Source organism: Amphibalanus amphitrite, unplaced genomic scaffold, assembly GCF_019059575.1.
Source record: "Amphibalanus amphitrite isolate SeventyFive unplaced genomic scaffold, NRLGWU_Aamphi_draft 002379F_arrow, whole genome shotgun sequence".
NCBI classification, from domain to species: domain Eukaryota; kingdom Metazoa; phylum Arthropoda; class Thecostraca; order Balanomorpha; family Balanidae; genus Amphibalanus; species Amphibalanus amphitrite.
Window position 1 is genome coordinate 23565 of NW_024883835.1, and position 21642 is coordinate 45206.

At 47.3% G+C, this 21642-nt stretch overlaps 2 protein-coding genes across 2 annotated transcripts in view; one reads left to right on the plus strand and one right to left on the minus strand.

The window, feature by feature from the left end:
• The window catches only part of LOC122376892, a gene marked incomplete at its 5' end in the record, with an annotated part of 31849 nt that extends 21483 nt beyond the window's left edge, over positions 1–10366 (plus strand). The window contains 12 exons of the mRNA XM_043356881.1: positions 1677–1850; positions 2067–2140; positions 2406–2450; positions 2860–2987; positions 3292–3418; positions 3648–3799; positions 4007–4241; positions 4521–4648; positions 5070–5166; positions 5854–5972; positions 6508–6663; positions 6976–10366. Coding sequence (XP_043212816.1) covers positions 1677–1850; positions 2067–2140; positions 2406–2450; positions 2860–2987; positions 3292–3418; positions 3648–3799; positions 4007–4241; positions 4521–4648; positions 5070–5166; positions 5854–5972; positions 6508–6663; positions 6976–9759 — 4219 coding nt within the window. The remainder of the gene's footprint in view (positions 1–1676; positions 1851–2066; positions 2141–2405; positions 2451–2859; positions 2988–3291; positions 3419–3647; positions 3800–4006; positions 4242–4520; positions 4649–5069; positions 5167–5853; positions 5973–6507; positions 6664–6975) is intronic.
• A 234-nt stretch (positions 10367–10600) lies between these two features.
• LOC122376893 (Ig-like and fibronectin type-III domain-containing protein 1) lies at positions 10601–21426 on the minus strand (the record flags this gene model as incomplete). The annotated part of the gene is made up of 13 exons (XM_043356882.1): positions 10601–12493; positions 12768–12946; positions 13345–13547; positions 13850–13961; positions 14421–14567; positions 14987–15149; positions 15534–15659; positions 16622–16800; positions 17057–17180; positions 18076–18198; positions 19613–19706; positions 20079–20177; positions 21297–21426. Coding segments are annotated over 13 exons (1901 nt in total), but the record flags the coding sequence as incomplete, so codon positions are not given.
• Positions 21427–21642: the final 216 nt, after the last annotated feature.

Here is a 21642-nt window from a genome sequence, read left to right on the forward strand (position 1 = left end):
CAAGACGAACCTTTAGGTGCCAATAAGGGCCCCGCACTGGCTGCTGAAGACCCGATGCCGGCCTCTAAGGGTCTGCATTGGCCTCTGAGGAGGGCCCATCTTGGCCTTTGAGGGCCCTCTGCTGGCCTCTGGGGTCCAACGACGGCTCATGCCGGTCTTTTAGGGCCCCACGCTGACCTCTGAGGGCCCATGCTGGCCTGTAATGAGTAAGGACCCACATTAGCCTCTGAGAGCCCAACTCGGTCTCTGATGGTCTCAAACTACTGGCCTTTGTAGTTTGCAGGCCCTGTACTGGTCTCTGAGGGCTCTAAACTAGCCTCTACATGAAAACATACATATTGGGTGGGTTTCTGAAGATCAGAGGGCTCACGCAGTCTCCGGCACAGCCTTACGTTGGTCCTGATCGAGATTGCTTTACGTCCTGATGGTCCCGCGCTGATTCCCTCATATTTCGAGGTCGGGACCCCATGAGCCGGTGTGGGTCCTGGGGCTGGCAGAGACTGATGAAGTCCTTAGGGCTCAGGGCCAGTCTTTTTAGCAGTAGGACTAGGCAGGTTGAGTGAGCCCCAACAGAGCCGTTGCGAAGCCCCGCAGGAGTCGCGCGCGGCCCTCAGATGCCAATTCTGAAAGCTCGGAACCTGTGGGGGTCTCCAGAGGCCGGTGTACCTACTCTCTCCCGCCGCCACACAACTAGGTACCTATATGGGTAAATGTCATAGTCTAAAAATGCTCTCTGGGTTTCACATGCTTGTTCAAAGCAAGAGGTATCTGTACTTTTTAGCAAGATGCATCTGTACTTTTCCGAATTGTTTTATAGTGGTAAGGTCATGAATCCGCGTGCCTGACCTTCCAGTATACCTATGCTACACCGATCCGTCGTCATGGACGGTGCAGCGGCCCGACCGGTGGGCACACCGTGAGACGGTAAATGGAACTAGTGATTTTGCCTTAAATTGAGCTCAAAGATTTCACGCAAGAATGAGATGGATGAAGCATAAGTAATGCCAACTGTGCGGCGCCTCGTGGACGTAAAAAATTAGCCGATCACCCCCCCCCCTCCCGGTGACGGATAAATGTTATGTCCCGCGAGTGTGACTTTGGCCCCCCCCTTTTGCTAGCGGCTGCGACCGCCAGTGCCTCTTATTGTTGTATTTTGCACGTGCAGTGGGGGTCACTCACATAGATCAAGAGTGTCCGACCATTTTGGTAGAAGGGATGCAGCTACCCTACAAAAATTACCGCAAGACAATCACCCAAGCGGCTGCTGAGGTATGGGCCTCTCAAAATCACTACTTTTGCAAAACAGCTTGAGCACCCTTGACATTTCACGTGGCACGTGCCACGACGGTCACTGAGATGTATCAAAAAGTAGTCAATTACGGGGTAGAAGGGATGGGGCTACCCAGCAAAAAAGACCGCAGGCCAATCGGTCCAGCGGTTGCTGAGATATAAGCCTCTCAAAAGCGTTACAGTCCGGGCCGGGCCGGGCCGGGCCGCTCATACTGAGATTTTTCCGTTATATTGAAAAGACTCGCTTCGCTCGCTGCGCTCGCTCGCTCGTAATAATCTTCGCAACACTTTTTCTTGAATAGGGCTGCCTTCGAAGCCTGCTAGTTTTCAGTAGATAAGAGCGCATAAGTTAGCTGTTTCCTTAAAATGAACGCCTATTTCCGCAGTGACAGCGAGCTTCCGGGCCGGTACCGGCCCCGAGAGGACCTTCTGGTGACCTACGAGGTGCCCGAGATAGCCGCAGGGCACGACCCTCAGCAGGCCGGGGGCTCCTACTCGGGTCTGTTGGATGTCAACATCTCCATCCTGGACAAGCTGAAGCAGAAGGAGGACGTTTGCCGGTGAGGCTGATTAATTGTTGGTTAATCTTTTGGTTTTGGTAGTATTATGCTGTTCGATTTTATGGGAAAATCGTCTAAAAGACACAGGGCGTGAATCGTTGCTTTAGTAATTTTGACAGTAGCAATTTTGCGTTATATTTGAACAATAAATATAGTTTTGTCGCCTGTCGGGCCACTCTTCAGTGCACAATTTTAAGCTGGCGAATTGTGTTCCAGCTGCCTGGAGGAGAAGTTGGAAGAAATTGGCCAGAACATGACTCAGATTCAGGAGGAACATCGCCAGGAACTAGGTAACAAACATAAATATTTTATCTGTTGTAATGGCCTACATCGAGGGTCAATCTTCTTTTATGGGCGTAATGACCCCTTTTTGTTGTTTTGCCGTCGTCGTGTCATTGTTCTTTAAAATACTACCTATAACTATCGCTGAAAGGTCGGATACGACTAGTGAGGCCTGTCGAGTGATTCAGCGACGTTAAGAAGAAGAAAAAACAGTTATGATCGTTTAATGTCTTATCAATGTCTGCCGTTTTACATATTTAATATCGTTTTCAGAGAAACTTCGGGACGAGAAGACAAAGAAGACTCGGACCAAAGAAGGTACTACTCGATCAATTGACCATTATTCAGAACGCCACTGCTCGATTAGTATTGTGGCCCGCGCAGCATGAATTTCACCAGCCCATCAAATGATAATCTGTAAAAAAAAAGAACTACGAGTCATTGACTCATTATCCTGCTTCATGAATAAAATCATATGTTCTGAATCAGATTGTTCTTGTGTTCTCAAATTACATTTTGTAGACATTTTCCATAGATTCTGACAAATGCCTCCAACTCGATACTCTGGCAGTGCAGTGTAGTGGCTGATTTTAATTAAAAAAAACTAGAAATACTGTAGAAAAGACTGGCACGCTGAGAGCTGCAAAAATGATCTCACTAGTAACTGGCTTGGCCAAGGAGCATTTGCCTTTCTCTCTTTTTAGTTTTTATGTTTTTATTGCCCTAGGCGATGGACTGAAGGCAGAGGAAGAACTAGTAGAAAACAACCTGCAGATGCTGGAAAATCTACAGCAGCGGTGTAACGAACTCCAGGGCACCGGAGCCCGACTTCAGGAGGAGCGGGAACAGATTCAGGTAAAAGAAAATCTCCGTCTTGTTGGGTGATGCCTGTCCGGTCTGGTTATATCATTTCACAGGTTTGGACAAGAGAAAAATGGAGATATATTGTTCTGCTTGGACGAACGGCTGGTGCGACTCAACGGATGAGTCAATCTTGTTGGAATGGAGTTGTCCCGATTGAATAGGCTCTAAATGCTCGAAAATGTTGCCTTTTGAAATAATTAAAGGAAGTTTTTTTATTATAGAATTTCAGCTCATCGCCACTTGAACGTGTCATTCAGCATCTTTTTTAGTGTACTTATTGGCGGCGTTCTTCCAGGCCTCGCTTCAGCACCACAGCGATCAGCAGGCGGACCTGGCCCGACATCTGGTGGGCAATATGAGGAAACTACACGCCGCTGGATCCTCCATAGACGTCGCTAGTGAACAGACTCATGACACTAAAGGTAAGAGTTCTTGGTATGTTTTTTTAGGTGCACTGAGATCAGGTTGAGGAAGGAGCAGACTCTATCATTCTACAGACACAAAAATATGTCCTACTAAGCTAACTACGGCCTTTTATTTTCCCTTACCTCGAAGGCACAGATCCCGAATCCATTTTGTAACCTCAAGGTGCTATAATTGGATGCTTATACCACGAACGCGTTTGACTTAGGTATCCATCTTTATTTGCAGATGCTCCAGAAGAAGCCCCTACCACCACAGAAGCGCTTCAGGTGGACGCAGCGGAGGGTCTTCTCCTGCCTTCTCCTGGTGCTCGCAGAAAACAGATCGATAAGAAAACAGTGGATAAGCTGCAAGCCATCAGTACCGATTTGTTATCACAGGTGGGGACATTTATGCATTTATATTCGAAGAATAATCAGGACTGTATGTAGAAGAACACAGATTTACACTGTCGTTGTACGGTTTCTTATAGCAAAGTGGCTGCGTTTTTATGAAAGGTCCATCGAATTGTAGCATTTGACTGAAGGAGCCCACGCATCTTGACATGCTATTTACCATCCCTCATTGATTGTGCTGTCCATTTCCAGGCCAAACGACTTGAGAAGGCTCTCGGGCCACGACAGGGCAAACGACCAACGCGGTCCTATTCTCAAGGTCACCACAGCAGAAGTTGGTCACGGAATACGGAAACGCCTCCTGATTGGCTGAGAGGTGACGACAAGCCGGCCTGGCAGGCCGCTGATTGGTCGACACTGCCCAGTCAGCTGAGCAAGAAAGTGGAGGAACTGCAGAGGGAGATGCTGCTTCTCTGCACCGCTCGAGGTACAGGCTAATTTAAATTTTACCAATCAGATATGAAACCTCTGACGATACAAATAAAAACCTGCAATGGAAGTTCGTAGCGATGATAAATAACGAAAAAATCGTTGCAAGAGCCATGATGGTGACAACAACGTTCTTTCAAAGCTTGCTGACTTTTGTCACGACTCACGATCAAGGCTACGTGTACCAATTACGAACCACACCAACTTTCACTCGGCGACATCTTTTTAGAGGCGTGCCTCATAATCAGATAGATGACTTGTTTTTCTTGTTTTCCAGCGTCCCCTCACAGTCCTCCGCTGAGTATGAGTCCTCCCATGGAGGAGCTGGGTGAAGGGGACGACTTCAATCCAGAGGAACCCATCAGCTTCACCTTCCATCTGCCGTCTCAGCAGAAAAACCGGCAGGTGAGAAATGTCTACCATTGCGGTTTCCAATTCGTAAGGTGTCGGGTCACTGAAACGATTTGAATGAACTCGACCCAACGTTCAGAATCGGTTTGCTTTGGCAATCATAAATCTGACAGGGAAACATTCTGTGCCCGGATCGTTAAACGTAATGCCAGAACCATACAGCTTGCCGTTTTGCCAAAAAAGCGGCAACATCTTACGTTATCCTTACTGCACTGTTGTAAGTGCTACTACTCTATGCTGCAGCTTTATCGGGAAGCACCTCAGACTTAATCGCTTCTATAAATACGCGTTGAATTTGAAAAGTAGACGAGCGCGAGTCAGTTTTAGGAGACCGAGGATGGCCTTGATCAGTTGGGTCACGGGTATGAGTCACTACTCACGAGTGCCTGTGTAAATTTCACGAGTTCCGTCTCAGTTTCAGGAGACAGACGAAGACCGTGATCAGCTGAGTCACGAGTGTGGAGTCAGCGAGCCCACATCTACTGCTGACGATCTCTGCCCGACCAGTCCCGGTCAGTACTGGAGTAATTTAATGGATCAGTATTTAATGGTCAGTACACGAGTAATTTAATGGACAGACAGATCACAAGACTGCTGGCATGGACTGCTTGTTTTCAGTGGTGTTTTGAAGGGACGTTCGTAAACGTATCCTGCGTTTCGTTTTTTTTTTACTTTTTCGCAATTTTTACGTTTATGCATCGTGTTTGATACAAATTTCTTTAGAATACCTTAGTTAATTTTGTATCACCTATAAACAGCTGCTACAATTAACTAAACGTGTAAACAAGCGCTGACCGTTTACAGCAAACGCTTGAGTCTGAAATCAAGACGTTTTTTCGGTTTAAATCGAAATCGTCTTAAATATTTCTTCAAATCTGCATATGCTTAGGAAATTATAAGCTTTTGGATATGTTATCAAGTAAGCCAATGTTCGTATGTACAGTTCTCGCGAGATTAAGCGGTAGGTTTTGCACTTTTACATTTCCGGTTATATCTCAGAAACTAATCGATCTACGAAAAAGCCATTTTACACGATCATGGCCGGCTTGTGAACCAACAAGTCGATCGCATCTTCAACACTTAAAAGCTTAAGACGACGAAGCTATAGCCTGAAGTACACTAAATTTTCTAGGTGCAAAACCTACCGCTAAAACCTGCGAGACCTGTACCTTCCTATGGCTGATTGTTTTTTTTTTCAGATGAGGAGATGCTGGCGTCGCAATGTTCTTCCTCGCGATCTTCCGTTGAAGATCTCGGAGCTGTGGCTAAATGGAGGAACAAACGCGATCTCTACACGTCCTACGACCAAACGCTCAAGGTTTGTAGCATATAGAAATATATGAAAACAATATATTTATGCTCAAAATGACCCAAATGTGCAGCGATCTGGCTGTATGATCATAACCGATAAGCAGCGCGACCATGAGACACTGGCGTCTGGAATCTGGATGTCTTGCGGCACAGTCTATCTACAGGCATTTACTGCTGTCGCCATCTATGAACAATAATCCCAATCATAATTCCTGCAGTGGTAACTCGTGAACAATGCCGCTAAAAAGGTATAACTCATGCGACCATCCGTCCACTCTATCCTTAGGACCAAAGTATTCTCATCACTTATCACACTAGATGATGGTCACTATCAGACAGACTTTTGAGAGTCATCTACAGTCGAGGTTCTGGCTCTGGCTTCCGAGTTGACCGAATCCGAACTTGGCAGAGCAAATAACCAAATAATTAAGTCAATAAACAAATAAACACGCCAATAAACACGCCAACAAGCTACCAATTCTCGCCTTTCGATGCCAGGGCGCTTTATTTGATCTCACGACGTGTCATTATCTGTCCCGCAGGAAATGCAGCGCGAGCTGGAGTCTGTCGAGGCGCAGTACGCCCTGGACCGGCGGCGAAAGAGCTCCGATGACGTCATTTCCACACCGTCCTCGTACCGGAGTCGGTCCTCGAGTATACCCTCCTCCGAGGACGTCGATGAGCCCAAACTGTTTCAGGTAAGATGACAGATATCAGGGAAGGTGTCCTCTTGCATAGACATATTGGGTTAGGAACTAAGGACGCATTTTGAATATTTAACTTGCGGACATGTTATCAGTATTATTCTATGGTTAGGATGAAAACTATTTTCATGCCGACTATTTCTCGTTTGTCTTAAAGTTGAAATATATTGAATCTATCGCGAACGAAAATATATCGAATCCATCACGTTTTGTAGAGTTAGAGCAAAAAGCATTAACAACATTTGAATTCTCACCATCCTGCAGAATTTTGCGACGTTTTACTGAATATTTGTTGGTTGTCTCCAGATGGCTGAGCACCCCGAACACTTCATCGAGGAGGAAGAGGATGACGGTAACGCCACCGACTCACGATCCGAACACGGCGCCGAGTGGGACTCCACTGACTCCCAGGGTCCGCGGGTCTCCCAGGGACCATCTTCTGCTTCAGAGGACCGCCTGTTCACCGCCGGCGCCACAAGAACTTTTGAAATTCCCACTGTAGATACAAGATATCTCTCTAGCCTGCCGCCCGCGACCTCAGCTCCTGTGATTGTTTCTGCGCAGAGAACTGTGTATTCTGTGGATCACGGGAAACTTCAGGTTCATGTTCGGGATCAGGTGGATACACCATCACCCTCAACATCACGTGGCGTCAATGCGTCACGTGAGTCCGCAAATGAACCATCACGGTCTCCAACAGAACGCGAAGGCGTCAATTTGACATCACGTGAGTCAGAAAATGCACCACCGCAGTTGACAGCACAGCGCGAAGGTGCTCATGTGACGTCTCTAGAAAGGATGAACCTCTCACTTCACCCAGTAGATGAGGTAGCTGATCGTCTGTCCAGCACAACCCCGACTCCTACCGCAAGTCCACTTCCCCTGAGGCTGGAGGTGACGTCGAATGAACGACCACCATTGCAGGCTAGTCTTTCGGTGACTTCACAAGAGTCAACACCTAGCGTGGAAGGCAGTGAAGAGCACGTCGCGAAGGGAGGTGTTGAGTTTCCACTGGTGCTTGAACCAGCTGGGGCTGCTGCTGGTGATGCCGCTGTTGGTGGTGGTGGTGGCGATGGCGGTGAATGGAAAGTTGGTGCAGTTAGTGGCGAAGCTGCAGTTTATAATGACGACAAAGCAGAAGTGCATAAAAGCAAGGTTCTGAGTGATCGCGATGAGGTAAGCGCACATGATGCCACCATCCAAAAGATTGATGATGGGAGTGGTGGTGTAAAGGGTCAGGTGCCCGGGAGCGATAGAAAAGTGTCCCAAGAAACCACCGTGAGACCAGAACCTGATCAAGTCGAGCAGCAGACAAAAAGCAACGAGCAGGAAGGATGTGTCGATACTAAGCCTCATGTCCAGGCTTCTCGTGAAGCTGGTGTCGCAACAAGTGAAGCAAGTGGCAAGATTGCGCTGAAGACCGAACCTGAAACTTCTCGGTTAGTGTCTGCCAGGGGCCCAAACACGCATCAAGACAAATCACCCACAGAGAGTGTCGTTTCTCAACCAAAAAACGAAGACCCTTCGAAGAAGGACGACAGCCAAGCTTTGCGTCCCGTCACCAAATCTACCGCCGAACTTCATGTTCCCGACATCGAAGCCAAAACAACGTCCACCGAAGAACATCATCATCATTACACCCCGCAACCTTCCGAGCAATCAAAACGCAGCGTTCTGACTCTTGCAGGCTCCTCACAGAACATCCGGGGAATGATTGAGAAATTCAACAACATCTCAGACTCTCCGGAAACCTCAACACCAGTCCTACCGCGCAGGGATATTCACCGCCCTCGTGCGGACACAAGCAACGTTGCCTTGCAGTTGCAGAAGAGCCTGTCAGACGGTCTTGTCATGCTGTCTTCAAGAAATGATAATGACGAGAACGACACACACCACGATTCAAATCTCATAGCGCAGGCACGCTCGGCAAGCGGAGGTGCTGTGTTGCAACCGGAGCCTCCCAGTGGAAGTCCTGGTGGTTTGAGTCCTTCGCTCGCCGTCAGAGGCGCGGAACCACGTGGCCTTGCGGGACGTCCCCCGCGATGGAGTCCTTTGCCGCCGATTTCTAGTCAAGTACCGCATTTGACTAGCTCTCCGGTGTCTCTGAGAACTAGGGTGAGTTCCGGAGGTCATCCTGTCACGCCATCCACCCCTTCTTCAGCGCCAATCTCCTCAGGAGCCACGTCGCCGTTTCCACCATTCTCACACTGTGTGACGTCATCTGTGACGTCGCTGAGTGTGACCACGCCCACCGGTGTTGACTCCTCCCTCGACTCTTCGTTCGACTCGGCGTTCGAGGCCGCTCGGTTTGGTTCCGAGGGACGAAGTCCCACTCCAACCGCTCGAGCCGAGAGACTTCGTCGAGCCAGAGATCAGTTCTTTGGTGCCACCTGGTCATCGCGTCCTACTGCTTCTGGAGGTGACGCAGACGCCGACTCTGCTGGAGGTCCTTTTCCTTTCGGTGCTGAAAGCCCTCAGCGACCTCCTCGACGAAGAACAGGAAGCAGAGCTGCAGGTCTGGCTCACAGTAAGAGCACAGGAACAATCAATGAGGCCTCCGTCCGCCACAGCGACATTAGCTGTGGGAGTGACTTCAGTGATGTTAGCGTTGAAGAGGCGAGACTGGACGCACCTCCATCAGCTCGAGTGGAAGCACCTTCTGGCTCAGCTGCATCAATACCACCGATCTCACCAGCCCCGGCAGCACCTCCTTCAACATCAAAGTCAGCAGGATCGAGAGTCGCCCACTTCCTTCGGCTGAGGCACGCAAAGAAGAGGAAGGGTTCAGCGATCGGGGCGTTAATCAGACAGAGTATGGCAGTGAATGCGGGACAGGTGATGCCGGGGGCGGAGGAGGGTGGGGCGGCCGCGGCGGCGGTGCCAGGGGCGGTAGGGTCACAAGCGGAGGCGGGAGCGGCTGGCCATGAGGCCGAGGTCGCGGGAGCAGCCGCAGCCGCGCCGCCAGCGCCGGTCAGAAGTTGTCCCTCCACTCCGGTAACGGAGAGAGCTTCTCGGTCAGAGGCGCGTCAAAGGCCCGGGTGGAGAGCCAGGAAGCTGTTCAGGTCGCCGACTCCGCCCGGGGGTCGATAGGACTGTGTTTAAAAACAGAGGAAACGTCTTCAATGCGCTCAGGCTCTTGTGCTTGCTATCCGACGGATAAATTCAATACCGTCTAGGAAAGACCGTATTTCGCTGGTCAATGCAATCACTTGGTTCTTTTTCTCTTCGTGACAAATGGATGAAAGTGATTTGGTTGAGCGTTTATTCCCATAAGCAACAGCCCAAAAACCCAACTTAGCAGTCAACAGTATTCTTTCTGAACTGGAGCGTTACCAATACGTTCGAGAGCAAGAAAGCTACTTTAAAACGCTAAATTTGAGAGAAGAACAAGGTATCTACACTGCACAACATCTGGTTTGAAAAAAGAACTCCAATGGTGCCAAAGCCATTATTTGGTTGACCTACTATTGGACTAGAATGCGCTGCATTGTCACAGCTATACTGCAGTAAAAACAGTGTCATGTGACATGCCCGATAAGTTGATGCTCAGTGCCTAGTCAGTACATAGTCAGTGCCTAGTCAGTGCCTAGTCGATGCCTGGTCGTTGCCTAGGGGTACGACCATTAGTGAATAAGTGCCTTATAGTTTTGTCTACGCGCTCGATATTACTATGCAATAAATATTACCGTTGGTTTTAGTGTGCTATACGCAACGCCACGTTTTTTTCCTTAGCGCCCGCTCATGCTCAGGCTCTTCTAAATCAATATCTTTCACAATTTGTGCCGAATATTAGAGTGTTCAGCTTTCTCGGTTACTTTCAAATAACTCGCAAACTTCTGTTCAAGAATAACAGTTTTCCAGTCCTCCGACGCGTACACGTCACACGACAACATCACTTCTGATCTGTTCTGTTCTGAATTGAAACAGCGACTCAGGTGCTCCGTGACGTATATTACACGATGAGGGCACGTTACATGTGACTAAATACACGCCAGTGAGCACTCAAACATCGTCCGTGTAACAACTGTGTGCAAACACTTCGACATTCATACACAACTTACAAACATTCGCAGTTCGCACGCACGAATCTAGCCGTCTAACATGGTAGTCTATCGTGTTATCAAAGTGGATGTCGAGTTGCTTTTTAGTGTGTGTCATGGGGCCATTCAAGCAATTGTAACAAGTTGTTCATAGGGTTATAAAAACGCTGTGTGAAACCAAACTTTGTTCATCTGCCAATCTATTGGGCTCCTAGGTCCTTCACTGGAAATGGCAGTGTACAGAGATTCGAATGCCAAGGAAAGTCAAGAAGTTATGATCGCTCATTTCACTAAATCTAATTGTAACAATCACTATCATTTTACTCACATGCGACCTCTCAACCCATATCAGACAGGTTTACAGAACACTCGAATACAAAGTAGCACATCACACTTCACATATCAGTCAAGTATCTTATAAACGCCACTTAACACTTATACTCGGTCATTCATACTCGAGTGAATTGTGCTACTGCGAATATCATCGGTGTGATGTGTTCACCAGTGTATATGTAATTGCCCTATAATGCCCTTGTACCATCTATGTGGTACATCCCTGGCGAGGCACGGAACAACGTGCAACATTCGCCGATAAATTAAGGAGTTCAACAACTAGGGATCACAGTTAAGTGGCAGGAAGCGAACACAAGAAAGGCTAGAGTCTGAGGCATGGACTGTCAATGGACAACCAACTATAAACGGACTTTGACAACCAAAAACAACGGACTTCGAGTTTGGGCTCCTTCCAGCCACCGAAGATATGATGCCCCCAACATGGTAGAATATCGATTATCGGAATTATCATGTTTTGACATTGAGAATAACGTATTCAAATCACAGAACATGTTGGCAACAAGCAATACTGAGGCCTTATAGTTAAAATACATCAAATCCTAGTCATGTAGCATGAAAAATCAATGACAAATCCCATGTGTCACTCATTTAAACATGATAGCGAAAGCTGAATGCGGCAAATGGCCCCTAAATCACATGCATATAAGGAAAGCACGAAATTTTAGGGTAACAAGAGCTAAGGAGGTCCAGAAACAGTGTCAACATCTGTTACCGTTTCTTTACATCCTTACTTTCATATTCGTTCTGGTCACAGATCAGAATAAACGGTAATTGAGTCGTGATGCTAAATCACCTTTCGATGTTATTTTCGACATCATATTAGTATGCACGTGACCATAAACCTCTTCCTAACGCGGCACCCATCTTAATAAGACAGAGCTTTTTAAGCGCTCATTGACATTTACCTGATGGTGGTGTGTGGTTAACTATTGAGTATATCGTTCTTCGACGCAGTCACCAATATTGTTCGTAAGGACACCATTCAAAACTTCATCAGTATGTCACACAAACGTACTCGCATTTCATAGATATGACAACGCTCATCACACTCACTGTTTCTATTGTCAACGCACCACCGTTTTTATCAAGCCACGCCCAGCGTGTCCTCGCCCACCAATCAGCGTCCTTCCCCAAAACGTGGCAGCCAATCACAGTCATTTGTGGAGCTGTCCTCGTCAAACCACCGAGCGTCATCACTCGTCCACCAATCACTGCTCGTTCTCGAACTGTTTGAATCCCGCCTTTTTGGCAACCAATCCCAGCCCGTTGCGGAGGGCACCGAATCGCGCCGGCGATGCTGATTGGCTGCCGCCGTTCGACTGTGGCGGTGTCTGGCGGTGACTGTTGACACTAAGAGTTGCCGGGTCGCCGTTAGAGTGGAAGCCGTGTGTTCCGTTCAGGCCGCCCGAGAATGACGATTCCGATGTGTTCTGTAAAAGAAAAATGGAAGTGGTTAGAATGAAAAGAAATCTGGATCCGATGTACACAAATTTACAGTTACCTGAAAAAATGTATGCATTTCAATTTACAACGGATTGAACGAAGTGCTCCGTCTTAAAGGTTCTCCAGCTTTATCTCCCGTATGAAGCTAGGACCCTGAAATCTCTAGCTGAGGTTCCTACCTGAAGGTTCTCCAGGTTCATTTCCCGGAGGTAGCTGGGGTTCTCGAAGCCGCGACTCTAGCTAGGGTTATTAATACCTCACCTGAAGGTTCTCCAGGTTCATTTCCCGGAGGTAGCTGGGGTTCTCGAAGCTGACGCGGTCGGCGGCTCCGGCCTTCCTCCTCTTTCTACGATAGAGCACGGCTCCGACCATCATCACGGCCAGCACCAGGACGAGGATGATCACCACGGCAAGAACCGTACCAGTGCCAATGTAGTAGTCTGTGGGGGGAAAACCGGCGGGTAATGCACCACAGCGTGGGGTAAATAGATGGGGTGGTGAGAAATGAGAAAATGACACTGATCGGGCAGTAGAGGCATGAGTGAAGCAGCTGATTATGGTCGGATCATTGTTTGCGAGGTGTGTGACAAATGGGAGACGTCACGAGGCCGATAGGTTTGGCACAAGTGGATGTTTTACAGCTTGCACAATTGTTTCAGACCGTCACAAGGGCAACGACGGAGGAATAATTTAATCAAGAATTCCATGCAGCTAGGTACCTATTTAATAACCATAGAAAAACCAAAAAAATCGTTTACATTCAAACCTCTTATGGTTAAAAGACGATATAAAAACGCACAGGTATACACAAATTTCCCATCCCACCCCCTGCACTCACTTTCGTCGGTGCTCTCGGAGGACACGAATATTCTGCCGGGGACAAACATGATCGGCGTGGTGAGTTGACTCGATCCGTAGTGGTTTCCAGACTTCACCGCGCACTCGTACTCCACGCCGGCTCGCAGGCCGCTAATTCGCAGCGATGTCGAGCGCGTGTCGTTGCGCGACGAGATCTTGTCATCCGGAGCACGCCAGTATACCCTACGGTAGGGCAAACGGGGGCGGTGGCGTAAGGTATGGCGACAGTGCGGTTCTTTGAGCTTTAACAGCGGTTCCATTTGATCGTTTCTCGAAAGCAGCCATAATTTGGCATGCTCATTGTTCGTAGTTTAGATCAGCCCTGAGGCAATAAAAGCACAGCGAAAAAAACGTTCTGAAAATAATCCACCAAAAAGAGCAGATCGTTGTTGTTATTTAGGCCTACGTATTATGTAATTCTGTGAAAACCATGCAACCCTAATCAGCCAACTCCTAATTTAGGATGGGCTCACGCCCAGCCTTACCTGTAGACCTCGACTTTGTCTGCGTTCTTGTCGGGCTCGTCCCAGCGGACACGGACGGCGTTACTGCTGACCGATTCCACACGGACATTGAGAGGAGGGCCCGGCAGCACGGCTGAAACACACGTCACGAGACGTTATTATGACGTCATTGGAGTAAAGAATGGCGGCACGTGAAGGCCGAGACTATCCGCTCTTTTCCTTAAACGTCTCATACAAGTAAGGTCATTCACATTTCCTAGTCCACAGAGCTTTGTACATAATCCACGAAACGATCAACAAAATCATGGCTGCTTCACTTGCATTGAAATAACTTGTCGACGCAAGCAGATGAAAAAAAAATGCTTTAGGCACAAAACTCCATTTAAAACATTGCCAATAGTCATCAATGGATACAAGTAACAATTTGTTTATTGGGTTGGGTTAGGCCCTTTCAGTCTGATCATGTGACCAAGTGACAATCTCATACGTTTGTCGTTTCATATCTTCCCATCAGGATTACTGCAGAGTTGCAGACCATGAGTTTAAACCATAACCGCTCAAATCCCATAAACTCATTGACGCCAACCCGTACCTTTTCCCTCCTCGAAGCAGTCGACGATCTCCTTGGCGTATCCTATTGAGCACTCCTGGACAGCGGCCACCGGCTCGCCCCGACACCAGTCCAGACACCGGGTCGGTACGATCTTCTTGGCACAGCAGCGACGGTGATCAGAGCCATCTGCCGGTGGGAGGAGGAAACAGAATGTGTTTAGCAGTCTATGGGGTGGTCGCGGGAAGCTAAGGCCAGTATCAATTTTTATTCGATCAATGTAGCTTCTACGGGCGATTTCCCTATTGAGTTCACTAGCCTTATCCCAAAGTTGACACAAACACCGCATAAGCTGATTTAGTTTAAATTTCAAAACTGATCGTATCTTTTCAGTCGTGGACGCAAATATTTAACAAACGTGTGCTGCCATAGTCAATGCAACATTTCAACTGTTGGTTGCGTATTTAAGAAGGACTGTATTGTAACCAGACTGCCTAGTGATGTTCGCTACGATTGTACGCCATGCCAATAACGCCAGAAAGAAAGATCATAAGTAGTGTCTAACCAAAGCAACGTCCCTCAAATACGTCACTAATGACGTCACTCACCTGCCGCGCACGTCATCAGTTTGCCCATCTCTCTGGCACACTCTGGCATGGCCAGCACCGCGTCCAGATCGACGTCAAATGCGCATGCGCGCTGACACTGCGTGCTGACGTTGAGTCGGCGACAGCATTCCGTGACGCCGAGGTTGTACAGTTTGGGAGCCTCCTGGGGGTGGGGAGATGAAGGGGTTAGTTGAGAAAAGAAAGATATTGAGCATCAGCATATGCTAGAAACTGACTTGAGGTACTTGTGGACTAACGAATGGTTATATGAGAATGCTACTACCAAAATAATGTCATTGGAAATGGCCATTTCAACGAGGAACATTATGTACTGTCGTTAGCGGCTGAACGGTTATCTGCACATGTATCGTAGCTTGACTTAGTGACAGTCTCTGGTTGAATCTCAAAATCATTGAAATATGTCGGACTTGGCCCCGAGCTGAAAGTCCCATGTAAACCGGGCTAAACTAAGCTGCAACTACCCGTCTCAAACCCCTGCCACTCTCATCTCAGAGTTCAAACAACCTCTCACCTTCAACCTTCTTACCTTTTGCTGGGTGAGCGTGACCAGTTTGGTCATGCCGCCAAACACGTTCTCTGCGTGACAATAGAAGTTGCCGAAGTCCTCGGCAGTCACCTGCTTGATCATCAACTCCATGGTGTGGTCTCCCTCCTGTTGATAGCGTCAACAGCGTCAGGACGGACTTCGACAACCAAGAGCAGACTCGACTAGGTTACTTGCCGTTCAGAGTTTATACTCCCAGATACATAGAATGAAATGGTTGGACACATTAGATGCACATTACATACAATAGTTGAAATCCTTGGCTATCACACGTGTATCACATAACGACTTGCCTTTGATTTATGAGTAACATAGTAGTGTGCATCATTCAGTACATCTATTAGTGCACTAAGCCTTCCACACATCGCTGGACTGGATGAAATCTAGGTCATCATCAAAAAGCTGTTGGTCCCACTCCCGAGTCCCGACTCTAAAACAAAGTGGTCGCCAACTTCTCACATTACGTTCTTTGACGCGCACTTCCTCAAAGAGCTTTGTTTGCTAGGCAGTACCAAAGTTTCAACACACGGGGCCGCATATGAGTCTCGCAACCCGTCAAAGTCTCGTATAAAACGAGCCCTGCAGACATCTTGTCTTTGAAGGGTCTCGAAATCACTTCCGAAGTCATCCTATTACGGTGGCGTTGGAAAGGAGGCTTACGTAAGGCTGGAATAAGAAAGGCCTCCGTCGCGTCGCAAAGGGTGGGCTTAAGCCGGGGTCTTTGGGGTGTCGCCATACTAAACCATTAAGTATCGAGTGGAATTATTAAGCAAAACTCTTGCCCTATAAATCAGTGGACGGATAGGCCATTCAAACAATGATCAACAGAAACAATGGCTTTTTGTGGGAAGAAATATCACTGGGAGTCTGATGAGTTTAGATGTCTTCACTTAGGAATAGTGCTAAACCAAGTAGTTAATATATGTAATTGGATCACCGGCTACTAGTGTATAGTCTCTCTGCAGAGAGTGACCCATATACCCTACACAAACCGTTCCCTGAAAGCCTAAGCTCCTAATCTGTCTGTCCTACACATTTGACCTAACTCACACCTACTTATCTCCTCGTACCGTCTGTCCCGAGCTGAGAGTGATGACATAGTTTCCTCCGTCAATAACCGCCTGGCGCTGAGATGGATCCCGGAAGAACACCATCTGCGGCTCGGGACTGGCGTCCACCTTACAGCGCAGGGTCACACTGCCGCCCTCCTTGGCCACGTAGGTGGGACGGGAGCGAATCACCGGACGACCTGAAAACGGTCATAACCGAGGTCAGAAGAACTAAAAGTGTTCTTTTTTCTATAAAGCTTTTATTGGCCAACGCCAAAATGACGAAAAATATTGCAACAGATTTCCTCCAAAGTCCGTTAGTTGTAAGCTTGTATCTCATTGCAATGCATATCAATTACACTTTTGAATTAGCTCACGAAAAACCAGTAGCCAATAACCAGTAACGGTTTAACACGTGTAATTTACGGTATTCACATTTCTACAGCGATTACTCACGGCTGATGATAATGTGTCGAGTCGACTGCATCGGAGTGCCGTACCCGTTATCGGCATAACACGTCACCTGGCTCATGTCACGGGTCACGTTACGAATTGTCGTCACGAGGTGCCGCGTGCGACCCTGTTGGACAGACGGGGGAGGGGGGGTTGATGTGATGATATTGAGAGAAGTGATGTTTCGATAAGTGATGAATAACACATCAAGAAAGAGCGAGGCATAGTTAGCATCATATGTAGATAACATGAATTCACTGATTCACGTTATCTATGATAGCATGATTAATGTTATTTATGGCTGAGATTATCACTAAATTCATTATTCAGTCAATTCGAGAAATTTGGATTATTCATATCGTTACAAACAGCTGTTAATTTATCTCGTCCAACTTCGCTTCATATTCACACAATTTCGCTACTACTCAGTCCAAATTATGAGCCGGGAACTTTGTAACACACGGAAAACAACCCAACCGAGATGTGAATAAACATGATACCAGACCGCTAGATTAGCGAGGCCTGGTCCAATTCGACACAACAACTCACTAACTTGGAGCAAATGGGGTAACAAAGTAGTTGGGGATTTATAACCGAGTAGAAAGACGATGAATTAATGTTCTGAGAGGGGTTATAAGCCGAGTTGTTTACAATGCAGTGTAAGGCAATAACAGTGTTATTGGAAAGTTGAAAACAAAGGCATTGTTTGAGCTGAGATCATAATTCTAATAATTCGCAATGCTGGAGAGCCTCGCTGCTCTCTCTCTCTCTCTCTCTCTCTCTCTCTCTCTCTCTCTCTCTCTCTCTCTCTCTCTCTCTCTCTCTCTCTCTCTCTCTCTCTCTCTCTCTTTCTCTCTCACTTTCTCTCTCTTTCTCACTCACTCACTCACTCACTCACTCACTCACTCACTCACTCACTCACTCACTCACTCACTCACTCACTCACTCACTCACTCAATCACTCACTCACTCACTCACTCACGCACTCACCCCTCCCTCTCTCCTCTCTCCACTAGTCTCACCTCAGTCACGTGCCTCCCGTTGATGTAGAGAGCCACCGTGGGCTCGGGGGCCGCCATGGCGATACACAACACGGTCATACTGCCACCTTCCTTTACCATATCCGTGGGGTGGATCGTAGGCAGCTGGGGGAAGGCATTACATGGGTCAGGTGGCGACACTCGAAATACACGAATATGGGACACGAGATACACAAATATGGGGCACCAAGATAGCGACACAAATATGTAGACACGATTACAGCAAAATAGTGCCAAAAGTAGTGGACCGAAAATGTCTGATTGAACTTGTAAATGCAACCGCAGGTTGTTTGAAATAGACAAACACTATTCGTTAGAATTGTGTTTTTTATTGAAAACAACCGGAGCAGTTGGAGGTTGGGGTATGTTTTCCATAATGGAAGTCCTTCTACATTGTTTGAGATCATTTCTGTAGGATAGATTGCCATTGCCTTGTGAACTGTCAAAGGTTTCATATTAATCTAACTCTTCTGCCTTTAATTGCGCTATATGTAGATCGCTCATTTATACAAAGGGTGAGAACATTATCATATCTTTGAAAAAAATGCACTGCATAAATTCGCATTAATAATTAGCATAAGCCACACTTCGGAGTCGAGCGATCGTAAAAGAATACACAGCGATCGATCGACTTCGAAACGTGGCTTATAATAATTATCTACGTTACCATTCCAACACGGCTGTCCGCCCCTTAGAGCGGACAACCCGCCCCTTAGCTTCAAATCGGACCATGACACGAGCATTTTTATATCCAATAAACCAAGACAAACGCTGAATCTGTCCCTCGGAAACCAATCACAGACTCCTCATGACCATAGTACCGCAGTTCGTCCACAATTTTCACCTCATTTTAACCCGCTCTGCCGACCCCAAGCTGCAGTCTATTCTCAAGTTTCTGACGCCTGCCGCGCCTGACTAGAACACTCATTAGTTGTTCATGACCCGTCTGAGCCAGCTAGAGCGGCTTATTTGGCCACAAATTACACGGGGAGTGTTAAGCAGGCAGGCTAAGGCTTTGTACAGGGCTAGGGGTATAGGCTAAGAACAAAGCCGGAGTACGACAGGGGATTGACCGTTTTGGTTATAAATAGGGAATCGACTAAGAGCACATCAAAGCGACTTCTGGGTCAAAGCAGCTCATATCTCGACTTGGACGAAGGAGGTACTATACCGGGATTTTACCCAGCTTAGGTAACGTAGCTCATGAGAGAGTTTTATCGGAATAAATGTTTCTGTTATACTCACAGGGATGTGCGCTCAAGGAAAAACGCTAATGGTATGGGACATATTGGTATGGAAAATGCATCGCAAATAGACCGAAAAACCGGGCATGTAACAAGAAGCATGTGGAGCAGTCTGGTAAGAAGAATTGTAGTGAATATTTTCAATTCAGGAATGGCTATTTATTCAAAGAGCTGTTTCTTCGCGAAAATGAGGCTTACGAACTTTATCCCATTTAACCTAGTAATGAACAAGCTTCCTCATCTCCATGTAGGCAGCTTAGTCAGGTATCTCATACCTCGACGTAGGCAGGGTAGGCAGGGCTGGTCCACATCTGAAGCGTCTCTGACGGGCGGCTCTCGCCCAATCCGCTCAGCGCAGTCACAAAAACACTGAAATGCATCGGTGAAACATTCTCAGACGGGCAGGACAAACAGTCTGAAGCATACCGGATAAAACACACTGAAACGGATCAGGGGAACGAAACGCGCACGCTGAAAGTATAGAGAAGTCGCCAAGCTGTAGCGAAAAAAAAGGCCCTGAAATATAACCGAATAAATAGGTTAAAATATCTGAACCAATGCCATCGCCCATTGTTACGTTTATTTTTTATATTTTCCTCACATACGTACATTTTTGTTACGGCATCGTATCAAGTACTAAAAGTCAGCTATCCTCCATCTCTGCACGTGTCATATAATCCACAGGTTGGGTACTTGTTTCAAGTACATCACGTTCACCAGCTGATCCCCCGCATATCTCACCTGTACTGAGAGTTTGGCGTCAGTTTGACCAGCTTGAGCAGCAGCGCCGCCGTGGTAACGTTGGTGTACTCTGTGGCGTTCGGACCGCGGTAGGACACTCTGTGGGGTGGAAGGGGATCGGTCTCAGAGACAAGTTACACCTACACATTGTTATAACGCACTTCGGATGGCGGTAGGACACCCTGTAGGGTAGACGGGGTCAGTCTACGCAGCTAACATTACTTAGACAACATATCACTTGAGTAGACAGTAGACACGGTCTTAGCACGCTTCACAGCGCGGGAACACCCTATGGGGTAGAGACGTAGCAGGTACCGTCTAACACAGTGCTTGCTAGGTGCGCCAGAGTGCTGCCAATGTAGCATCACATTGTTGAAACCAGTTTGTAGAAGTCAGGCATGGCGGAAGAAAATAAAAGAGGCGCGAAGATGGCACAAAAATCCTGCAGGGTAGGGCTTGTAAATCCTTATTCTTTCGTGTGGCACCATACCAGGCCAACACCAGATCCCAAGATGCCTTACCAACGATCTCATTTCCAGCTAACGAACCATGAGCTCCAGAAGCTGCAGCGATCCCCGAGGGCCGTGTGTGTGGCTGCCAATTTGATATACCCGCCCCTTCCCGTCCCAAAGTTCCCGCCACCCCACGTGGCTACCCTGACCAGCAAATTGGCCCAGATGAGGTCATTTGCGTTCAGCCATGGTGTTGGCACGTAATTAGCTAAAGTTATAGGACAATTACGCGGCTTTAGTACGTGGCAAATCTTTTCGCAAACTTTCGTCAGCTTGATAAGACTAGACTACGAAAGACAAAGAGACGTTTCTTGGACAAGACAAGAAGATACTGGGTCTATGAAAATATAGAATACGCTGCGGGTAACAAGTAGCAAGACATAGACGATGAAAAAGGGACCTCTCTTGAGCGGTAAACTTTAAGTCACCAAGTCTTCTTCTATGTAGTCTTCGTTGCACCACAATGCTTTACAAAACGGCTTTACGAACAGCTTTACGAGAAATGTCACCGAAAAAACGCCGTATGTCATACATTTGTACGCCCGAGTCATCTCTCACTGTATCTTGTATCTCATCGGTATCGGTTTCTCACTATTTCTCATCTGTATCTGAGCTGAATCCCAATGTATCTTATTGTATCTTACTATTTCTCACCTGTATCTGAGCTGAATCCCATTGTATCTAATTGTATCTCACTATTTCTCACCTGTATCTGAGTCGCTCGGTGGGGTGTGAGATGACGGGCGGCGCCCAGCTCACAGTGAGTTGAGTCGCTGACAGCTCCGATACACTCAGACTGTGAGGGTGTGACGTCACCGCCTTCTGCATGACGTCACCTGAGGAAAGGACGGAACACGTGTCAATGACGTCATACATTTGTATAAGAAAAAGCAGTTTTTCTTCTGCTAGTTAAAAAAAAAATACATCGATTGTCAAGGAATGACAAACTCATTGAAAATATTTGGGAAGAAATTCAGAGGTTGGCAATGGCACATGCTCTACCACCTTTCAACTTTAAAAAAAAAACAATCCTTAATCAGGCATGTGTCAGT